At 46.5% G+C, this 11,113-nt stretch overlaps 1 protein-coding gene across 1 annotated transcript in view; it reads right to left on the reverse strand.

Annotated features, from left to right (window-relative positions):
- Nucleotides 1-1,232: 1,232 nt before the first annotated feature.
- The window catches only part of PPP2R1A (protein phosphatase 2 scaffold subunit Aalpha), a 37,890-nt gene continuing 28,009 nt past the window's right edge, over nt 1,233-11,113 (reverse strand). The window contains exons 10-15 of the mRNA XM_032264360.1: nt 7,866-8,039; nt 7,501-7,561; nt 6,620-6,774; nt 5,530-5,672; nt 1,840-1,931; nt 1,233-1,683 (exon numbers count right to left, since the gene is read on the reverse strand). Of these exons, the coding sequence (XP_032120251.1) occupies nt 1,667-1,683; nt 1,840-1,931; nt 5,530-5,672; nt 6,620-6,774; nt 7,501-7,561; nt 7,866-8,039 (642 nt within the window). The 3' untranslated portion in view covers nt 1,233-1,666. The remainder of the gene's footprint in view (nt 1,684-1,839; nt 1,932-5,529; nt 5,673-6,619; nt 6,775-7,500; nt 7,562-7,865; nt 8,040-11,113) is intronic.

Consider the following 11,113-nt stretch of genomic DNA (forward strand, 5'->3'; position numbering starts at 1 on the left):
AAGGATGCTTTTTGGTGTCCTTCAGCCTCACGCCCCAGGGAACAATAAGGTCTAACAAGAGTAGGGATGTACTAATAGGAGGGCTGAGTCATTAAAATCACCTTGTCACTCAAAGGCACATTTCTCTTCCACCACCTGTGGCAAGATGTGCTCAAACGTCATGTCCTCTGCAAAACCCTTCCATGCAGACACCACCAGTCCTACTCCAGGGTGCTCTGGGCCCCTCTCTGCATGTTAGAATTCAGGTCACCTTCAAGTGATGAAATCCCAAACGAACAGGCACTTGACCAGTTTAACTCTCCCAGGTGACAATACTGGCATGGCTCTTTGTAGCCTCAGGCAGCCAGGCTCCCTCTTTCTTGTCCTGACTTACTTGACCTTCACTCCTAAGGATCATTTTCTGGCCCAACGTGGCAGCTCCTTCTCCAGCTATCTGGTCCATGTTCCAGACTACAAGAAGGTGGGAAGGAGCTTCCCCCGTAAGAACACTTCCTAGAAGCTGCACATACCAATTCTGCTCAGCATCTTTTTGGCTTAAATTTCGTCACAATATCACAATTTCAAGAGGCACTAGGAAAATACCTTGAATTCATGTAGTCATATGCCCAGCTAAAAATCAGAGCTTCTCTATTAAAAAGGGGAGAATAGATACTGAGAGACGACTCGTTTATCTTACCGTACTTTGCTCCCTAGTACAGTCCTGATTACTCTGAGACCTCCTGGGGACAGGGTCCAAGCTCAAGTCTTCTTCAAGAACACAGGAAATGGCCCACAGAGGTTTCTTGGGCACTCTGACTACTAACTTGGGCTAACTCTGACTACTTCCTATGTTGTGTACTGTTACACACTTTCCGGGATGCTAATTCACTTAGTCCTCGCCACCCACCCTGCCATCTAGGTACTACTATCACACGTCTATTGACTGAAGGAGCCACAATTTGGACACAGGCAGCCTGGTTCCAAGGCACCTGCTCGTAACCCCCCAAATACTCGGCCAACATCTGTGAAACTGAACTGCACTACAGGACACCAGGCAGAGCACCTCGTGGACTCTCTACCCCACAGGCCTGTGGCACTCCTTGGGGGTGGGGGGTCCCCAGAGAATCCTTTTGGGACATAGGGGTATAATGCGTCCTGTAACAAGCTCTTCCCCAGAGAGAAGGGCAGATGGCATGGCCCTGGGGTGGTGACCCCTCCTCCATGCTGATGACTAAGGCCAGAGGACCGACTATTTCTAGACCTTTATTTCTCTGTGAAAAGGGGGAAAATAAAAGGAATAAAATAAAAATGGCACAGTTGACACAAAAACAAACCACTGAGGGGGAGGACGGGAGGTGGAGAAGTAGGTGGGGGAGGGGTTCCCGTGACAGCAGCAGGATCCAGTGACCCGGGATGCTCACATTTCGCCCCAGCATGGGCGGAGCAGCCTCTTCCTCCCAGGGTCGCTGTCCTGTCGAACCCCGTGCTCCCTCAGCCCGTTGGGAGGTGGACAGTGAGACATCTTCCTAGGCTGGGGAGAGGAGAAACCGTGCTAGAGGAAGGGGCCTGGGGTCAGACCATGCACAGGGAGTGACAGCCAAAGGCCCCCCAGTGTCTCCCCAAAGAGGGATCTGGGGGGGTGTTGGAGGGTAGACACCAGAGGCCAGTGTTTGCTCCTCTTCCAGCATCAGGCGAGTGACAGAACTGGGAAAACAGGAAGAGGCAAGAATCAGAACCTTAGCCCTCTCTCTGGCCACAATGCCATAGTACCCCCCCCTCACAGAAGCTGCTGCCCACAGGCCTAGCACCTGTCCCTGAAGTCCACCCTCTTGCTAGGGCTCTGCACTTTCTAGGTCTTACCAGTCAGAGCCTCCTGGGCAAAGTATTTGACGTCCACGTCCTGGTCCTGGGTCAGCTTCTCTAGGATGGGCTTGACTTCACTCTGCAGGGTGCTGGAAAGCGAAAGGAGACAGGGAGAGAGAGGGTGAGCCAGGCTGGATTGGGGCAACAGGTGGGCACGGGGCTCTTGAGCAATAGGGTGTATACAGACATGGACACACCAAACCCAAGGTGGAAAGCATCTCAAGAATCCAGGACACACACAGGAATTAGAAGTCTCTGATCACCGCACAGGAGGGTAACCACAGTTAACAATAATATGCTGTATATTTCAAAATAGCTATAAGAGAAGATTTTGAATGTTCTCATCACAAAGTGGTAAACATTTAAAGTGACATGCTAATTATCTTCATTTGATCACTGCACATTTGCACACATTACTGAAACACTACTATACCCCCATAAATATGTGTAATTATGTGTCAATTAAAAGTAAGATCAGGCCGGGTTCGGTGCCTTACACCTGTAATCCCAGCACTTTGGGAGGCCGAGGTGGGTGAATCATCTGAGGTCTGGAGTTCGAGACCAGCCTGGCCAACATGGTGAAACCTCTCTCTACTAAAAATACAAAATTAGCCAGGTGTGGTGGCGCATGTCTGTGACCCCAGCTACATGGGAGGCTGAGGCAGGAGAATTGCTGGAGCCTCAGAGGTTGCGGTGAGCCAAGATCACGCCACTGCACTCCAGCCTGGGCAACAAGAGCAAAACTCTGTCTAAAAAAAAAAAAGTGAAATCAAGGCCGGGTGCGGTGGCTCACGCCTGTAATCCTAGCACTTTGGAGGCCAAGGTAGGCAGATTGCTTGAGGCCAGGAGTTCGAGACCAGCCTGGACAACATGGCAAAACCCCTGTCTCTATTGAAAGTACAAAAATTAGCCAAGCATGGTGTTGCACCCCTGTAATCCCAGCTACTTGAGAGGCTGAGGCACAAGAATTGCCTGAACCCAAGAGGCAGAGGTTGCAGTGAGTCAAGATTACACAACTGCACTCCAGCCTGGGCGATAGGGCAAGACTCTGTCTCAAATGAAAACCAAACAAACTGCAAAAAACCAACCAACCAACCAACCAGCCCATTACTTTGAAGGTCAGAAGATGGGGAGGAAGGCAGCAAACCACACTGCCACGTGTGTACCTATGCAACAATCTTGCATGTTCTTCACATGTACCCCAAAACCTAAAATGCAGTAAAATAAATTAAAAAAAAAAAAAAAAAAGAAAAACAAGAACAGACTTCTCTGGGACCCTGAAGAGGGAGATCAGAGCAGGCTGGGAAAGTAGAACCGAATCAAAGAACCCCCACGTCTCAGGCCAAACAAATGGATATCCTTCATTGATTTCACACATATTCACTGAGACCTACCAGTATTAGGAGTGAATACAGAGCTAAATCACTCTTGATTTCTGCCCATGTGGCACCCAGGCCAGGAGGAAGAGAGAGATCAAACTGGTATGTAAGAGGGGAGTGGCAAGTGGCCCGAAAGGGGAAGTTCCGGGTCCTCTTGGAGCCCAGAGGAGGCATCCACTCTCATCTATGGGGTCCAGGGAAATCCGCCTGCACTCAGAGTCAACTGAAATGGAGGAGGACTTTGTAAAGAAACTAAAGGTGAGGCTGTGTCCTGGAACAGATAGAGAGAAATCAAAAGTGCAGGCTTTGTGGGTCCCCTACTTTCAGTTGACAGACAGCTTCCTGTTCTCCCCAAATAACCACTATCCTTCCTTCCATCATCCAGATTCCTTCATTCCGCCTGTTTCTGAACTTGACATAAAATGGTGTGTTCTTGGGTTTGGCTTCTCACTCAACATTGTATTTGTGAGAATCATCTGTGTTGCTGCTTATAGCAGGCATTTGCTTTTTCACTGCTGAATAGTTTTCCATTGTATGAATAAACTAAAATTTATCTACTCTACTGCTGACAGACATGGAGGTTGTTTCCGTTTTTATGGCTGCTATGAATAAAGCTACCATGAACATTCTTCTGACAGAAATAAGCACTCATTTTTCCTGGATAGAGACCCAGGAGAGGAAGAGCTGTTTCACAGCGTGTTTGTATAACTAGTTTCACCAAATCCCACTCGAGTTCCACTCCAGTTTTCCGAGTGATCAAACTCTAAATGTGCAGCCCCAGCTGCAATCGATGAGAGTTCCAGCTATTCTGTCTTCACCAACATTTGCACCACTGAGTCTTTTTCCATTGCTGGCTGCTCTGGGATGTGTGTAGTGATATGTCACTGGGTTTTAATTTGCATTTTCCTGAAGGCTAATGATGTTGAACACCTTATCATATGCTTACTAGCTATGTGGAGATCCTTTTTCAAATGACTATTCTAGTTTTTTTGCCCATCTCTTTCTTGGGGTTTCCTTGTTTCACGTGATTTGTAGACAGGTATTCTGGATGAGTTCTTTCTCAGAAACATATATTGTAGACATTTTTCTCCAGTCAGGGGTTTGCATTTTACTCTCAAAATCTTGTCTTTTGAGAAACAATTCTACATTTTACAGAAGGCCAGCTTATCCATCACTTCCTCTGGTTTGCTATTTAACAAATCTGTGCCTATGCTAAGTCATGAAGATATTTGCCTACATTTTCTTCTAGGTGCTTTGTTTTAAAAATCTTTCTGGTTATGGTCTGTCATCTCAAATTAATTGGTTTATGCACGGAGGTGAGACTTTATTCCTACATGGATATTTTTCATTCAGCCAGCTATGTTTTCAAAAAACATACATTTCTTCACTGAACTACAGAGGTGCCTGCTGATATACATACATAGAACTGTTTCTATGCCTTTGATTCCATTCTATTGGGCTCTTTAAATATTCTTGTGTTCACATCTATTTTAATTACTGTGGTGTTGTAAGTCTTGGTGTCTGGTAGTATAAATCATCCAATTTTGTTCATTAGAATTGTCAATCTTCCACTGAAGAACCTGTCGAGATTGAACGAGCTTATACTGAATCTAAAGACAAGTTCAGGGAACTATCCCATCCATGAATATTATGTAGGTCAGCTTTAATTTTTTTGAGACAGAGTCTCACTCTGTCGTCCACGCTGGAGTGCAGTGGCACAATCTCGGCTCACTGCAACCGCTGCATCCTGGATTAAAGTGATTCTCTTGCTTTCAGGCTCCTAAACAGCTGGGATTACAGGTATGTGTCACCACATTGGCTAATATTTTGTTATTTTTAATGAAGACGGGGTTTTGCCATGTTGGCCAGGCTTGTTGTGAACTCCTGACCTCAAGTGATCCGTCTGCCTTGGCCAGGTCTGCTTTAATTTCTCACAGCAATGTTTCACAGTTTACACTAGAGGTGTTACATACATCTTTCACTAAATTCATTCCTGGCTATTGATATTTTTGGTGCAATTATGAATTATATACATACTTACATATAAAATATTAGGTGATTTCATTTTCTAATAACTTGTTACTAGTATACAGGACTGCTATCCCATCACCCCCTCTTTCTACTTCATTCTGTCATGTTCATTCTACAATTGAGAAAACAGACCTTGAGAAGGGATGGGAGCCAAGATGACAGCAACCAAGGAGTGGTGCCAGGCCTCTGACTCTGGGCTCTACCTTCCAAGGTCCAAGATAAAGGTGCCCCAAAACTAGCCCCTGCCAGTGTGTGTGTGGGAGCATCCAGACCTTACCTGTTGTCCAGGATGGGCCCTATCTTCTGCAGAGACTTGGCCACGTTGAAGCGAACATTGGCAACCGGGTCCCCAGCCATACGCAGGACCGTGGGTAGCATATGCTTCGTGGTAATGTCCTGCCCACAGACCTCAGACAGCACCTGGGGGCCAGTGAGTGGCAGGGGTGAGTATGCAAAGGTCCTGGGTAACTCTCATTTCCCGCTTCCTCTGACCAGGCCACTTTGGTGATCATGAAGCCCTACAGAGGCTGAGCAATACGGGAACTTAGTCCAGTGTCAGAGGAGTGGATCTCCCCACTCCACTAACACCATCCTAACACATCTTCATTCTGCAATGTCCCAGTTTCTCTGTCTTCAGGCTTCCCTTAATTATTCTGGAGATGAACCTTAATTACGAAGCCCTAGGATCCCTCCTTAGAACAGTGACCTCCAGAGTGTGGTGTGGGAAGAAAGGATCAGAACAGTTAGCTGTATTTAGTTTTAAATCCCATCCTTTAATTTCTAGCACTGTATTTAAGTAAAGTAGTACATTAGACAATTATAACTGTAGGAAAAGCAAACAGGAGCACTTCCTATCTGTAGCATAACAGTTCTAAGCCCTGTGCATGTATAACCTGATTAATCTTCACACTCATCAGGCTGTGATTACCAGTATGAATCCTTTACAAAGCATCAAGTGGTTAGGTAACTATCCAAGGTCCACAGCTAATATATGGCAGTGCCAGAATTTAAAACTAGGTCTGATCTAGAATCTGTACACTCACCCACCATACCAGATAGAGACACATTTCTCAGGGAAGGAGAGGGGTGCTCACAAAGCTTAAGACCACTGCTCCAACAGGTCAAGTCTCCCAGGCCCTGCATCCCTCACCATCCACGCCCCCAATGCCAGAGGCCCTATGTCCCTAACCCTGGGAGCCCCACCCCCTGGCCTACAGTTCCTCCAAAGACTCATCTCTGAACAGAAGATCCCCTCCATGTCTCCATTCCCAAGCCAGGTGTATCCCTTGGGGAGCCCTCTACTATCTTTCCTCTCCCAGGCACTCCAATTCCCTAGGGATGGGCCAGCAGGCAGGTGGGGGGCTCACATTGATGCAGAAGAGTGTAGTCATGCGGTGTAGGTAGTTGGGGTCACCGGACATGGCCAAGACCTTGGGGATGATCGTGGCATGGGCCCACTCCTTCCCAAACTTTTCCACTAGCTTCTTCAGGTTGCTGGTGGCTGCCTCACGGATGGCATATACTGCAGAAGGGTGAGGGTGAGAAAGACAGGGATTTGGAGGTGAAGAACTGACTGGGCAAGATGTAGGTCACACTCACCATGGCTTACAAAACAGCCCCTAGGTGCCAGGACACATGTGAGCCAAAGAGAGAAAAAAGAGCTTACTATGTGCTATATCTAGTAACTGTTTTTTTATACAGTAACATTTCAACCACTCCAAGAGGTAGGTTCCACTACTAGCCTCATTTTACAGATGGGCAAACTGAGGCTCCACCAAGTGATTTGCCTAAAGTATGTGGTACTTACTACTTCGAACAGGGTCCCAGAGATAAATATTACCTTTTATTTTTTCCCTCTCTTAGTATAAACAATGAGCAATTTTCACAATGGCCCCAAGGGATCAGAATAAGAAGTTTCAAAGAATGAGTGTGAGGCTCATTCAAAGATGGCAAGTGACTTGCTTTAGATCTGATAGTCACCAGGGCAGGATACAACACCATGGTCTGGCTGCTCAGTGGTCCTCTGGCTCTCCACTATACCAGGCAACTCTGGGTGATGTTTCGTCCTCCTCCCACTCAACACTTCTCTAGGGCTCTAACAAGCAACGAGCTGGCCCATATGAGCATCCAGTGACACGGGGAGTGATTCCAGCCTCCTCCACTGCCTGCCGCAACCCCAGCCCCAACCAATCCATCCATCCTTTCTAGAGCTCCCATCTCCTCTTGCTGCTCCTATGGAGGTACTCACCATGATCCACAAGCCAGGCCATGCACAAGGAGTTAAGTTTCTCATCAAAGAACTCCACTCCCTACAAGAGAAACCAAGGTAAGGGTTCCAGGGAGAGCTGCCAGCCACACCCCAGGGAACCTAAATTCACCCCAGAAAGACTGGACAGCTCTCAACTTCATCTGAGGTGCTCCTTTCCCTCCTCTCTCTTATTGAATCCAATTTACCTTTTAAGGCTCAATTTCCTGGGTCCCTTCCTTTGACTCCCCGGCAGCTGTCACAGCCTCCACTAAGCCTTCAAAGCCCCCCATTTCCCCATCACATCCCTGGACAAACTGCACCTCCCCTGAGGCAGCACTGCCTAGCTCCCAGGCCTCCTTACTCACCAGCTGTCCAGCCAGCAGGGGCATGTACTCAATGATGGCCAGCCGCACCCGCCACTTGGCATCCTCAGCCAGCTCCACAATGGCAGGGAGCAGGGACTGGGACAGCTGTCGGATGCCAATCACCTCGTTCACACAGTCCAGGTTGGAGATGATGTTCAGCCGTACCTCAGGGCACTGAGGAGAGGAAAGAAGGATTCTGAGAGAATGCCATGCACACAGCAACCCAGGACAGGATGGAAAGAGCTCAGCTGCATCAACTTGGTATAATGGACCTACACCTGCCCAAGCCCAGCTCCCAGTCCTGGGGGCACAATAAAGGCACCCAAAAAGCAGCAGCATGGATCACTAAGGTAAGCAGATTTTTAAACCTTATAATAATATCACAAGAAATGTTTATCCATTTTGAAAGGACTTAAATACAGCACCCTGGAAAAAATAGGCAGACGTGATTCTTCTAATCCTAGCTCTGCTGCTTGTTAACAAGGGTTCCTTTTTGGATATCAATCCATAACATGGAAGAGGGAAAGGAAGAAAACTATTTCCTTCTTAAAACTATTCTAGTCTAAAAAAAATGAGTGAGCACTGAAATGAATCAATAAACCAAGTAACAAGGTTGGCAGGCCTGGCCTGTTCAAACCCTGCACATTCCTTGCCCAGCTCCTGTCCTCGGTGCGTGAGCCTTAAGGTGCTGAATGCGTGAGAAGAGAAGGTTCAGAGAATACACCTTACCCATTTAAAAAGACTTCTTTTTGGTGCACCAAGAAAAAAGTAGCCTTTTTCATTTAGACAAGTTTATAAATTCTGGTGAGAGTCAAAATGTGAAATATAAACTTTATAAATCTAAAATGGAACTCCCAAATATAAGTCAGATGAATTCCTCACACTAAGAAAACCATGCTGGTTCTTTTCTTCTCTGTAAGAAGCTGCCCTGAGACAGGCTGGCTGCCAGCACGTGATTACCATGTAGTGCTTGCTGAAGGTGAAACTGGAGCAAAAAAACGCTTCAATTCTAGCGTACTTGCAGCATGTATGGGCTTGCCTTCACACTGGGCTGAGCCTGGATCCTTCCCTGATGCCAGAGGCAAAATGCTCTCAAAAACTCTGGAGAGGTGTGAAATGACATAGCAGACAACTTGAGGGGCTCTCACCTGCTCTCAATTTATGCCATTACAGCATCAAAATAAATAAAAATTGTATTTGTAATATCTATAAAAATGATTATAAAAGAAAATATGTGCATGTGAAGTATAACTCAGATATATTACTTAAGTCATAAAATTTGTCATGAACGTTAATGATGATTTAAACTTTTAGCAACTGATGTAAATAACTGTATACTGTAGGCTGGGTGTGGTGGCTCATGCCTGTAATCCCAGCACTTTAGGCTGGGGCCATGGCTGAGGCGGGCGGATCACCTGAGGTCAAGAGTTCAAGACCAGCCTGAACAACATGAAGAAATCCTGTCTCTAATAAAAATACAAAATTAGCCAGGCATGGTGGCAAATGCCTGTAATTCCAGCTACTGAGGAAGGAAAATCAATTGCACCTGAGAGGTGGGGGTTGTGGCAAGCCAAGATCATGCCATTGCACTCCAGTCTGGGCAATAAGAACAAAACTCCGTCTCAAAACAACAACAACAAAAAAAAAAACCCCACACTGTTAATCACCCAATAGGGAACAGCCCAGAACAAAAAATATATTTAAAATAGCACATTCTTTTCATTTTTCTTCTTTTTTTTTTAAGACGGGGTTTCACCATGTTGGTCATGTTGGTCTTGAACTCCCGACCCCAGGTGATTCGCCCCAGGCTTGTCTTGAGCTCCTGACCTCAGGTGATCTGCCCAGCCTTGGCCTCCAAAGTGCTTGGATTACAGGCTTGAGCCACCACGCCCCCGCTGTACATTCTTTTCAATGTATCAAAAAATTGACTGTAATTCTGGGGCTAAGAGATTATTCCACTGTAGTGGAACTGAATAACGTAACTTTTCGGGGCATGGGGACTGAAATGTGACACAATACTTTCTGCTACAGTATTTTCTCTAACTTCCTAGCACACAGTGCGTGTGCCTGTGAACAGAAAAGAAAGGGGATGAGGAAGAGACAAGGATTGAGGCCTTTGGGAACAAAGACGTCATATACCAGCAAACGATTGCACCATCTGCCCAGTTTTTCACTACCAAGGCAAAAACCCACATGTGGTCCCTCTGCCTCCTGAACAATCCTGAATCCTTCCATATCACTGCAGCCTTATCTCTACATACCCCTCAGTTTAGCCTCAGTCTTCCAGACACCCACAGCAGCCTCTGCTTTGGTCTTCCTACATTTCTGCTGGCCACCTCACTTTAATCTTTCCTTCACATAAGCCTCAGGGTGCCTTCTAACACCAACTGTATTCTGGCTCCTGCACTTGCCCACAGTCAAGTCCAAATTCCTTCCCCAGTGGTCACCCCAATGATCTCTCCAGTCATTACCCAGCACCTCCCCTCATCCTCTGTAATCCAGGTAACCTGAACTGCTAGATATAATCATGTGGCCCTCCCTGGCCAATGGTGTATGGAGTATAAGCACACGTGAGGAATCTTGTCCTTCAGAGACTGGGCCTGCTGTTGTCTGTGCCTGACCCCTCCTTGCCGGCTAAGATGCTAAAAACTGGAGCAGTTGCCTGAGACTCAGAGACAGTTGAGGTCAGCAGGGCTAACCCACCAGTCTAGGCCCGCCTAGACTGTTATAAGAGAGAAAAAAACATCCTCCATCTAATTTAAGCCAGAATGTATTCTGGGGTCTCCATTACAGCACCTTAGCCTAAACCATAAAAAACATGAACTTGTCTATAACAACACCTGTAACACCTTAAGGGCATCATGGGATTGCTTGAATGTCTCCATTGCCAGTCTCTGAAGGCTTTTGAGGATGAAAACTGTCTCATTTTAGGCTGGGCATGGCAGTTCACGCTTGTAATCCCAGGCCTTTGGAAGCCAAGGAAGAATTGCTTGAGAACAAGATACCAAGACCAATCTGGGCAACACAACAAGTCCCCTGTCTCTATAGAAGAATTTTAAAAAATTATCTAAGCATGGTGGCTCTTGCCTGTAAGTTAGTCCCAGCTACTTGAGAGGCTAAGATGGGAGGATCACTTGAACTTGGAAGGTGAAGGCTGCAGTGGACCACGACCATAGCACTGCACTACAGTGTGGACAACAGAGCAAGACCCTATCTCAAAACATAAATAATATATATATATTTTTTTT

The sequence above is a fragment of the Sapajus apella genome, unplaced genomic scaffold (genome assembly GCF_009761245.1).
Source record: "Sapajus apella isolate SASKATOON/1434 unplaced genomic scaffold, GSC_monkey_1.0 scaffold144, whole genome shotgun sequence".
NCBI lineage: Eukaryota > Metazoa > Chordata > Mammalia > Primates > Cebidae > Sapajus > Sapajus apella.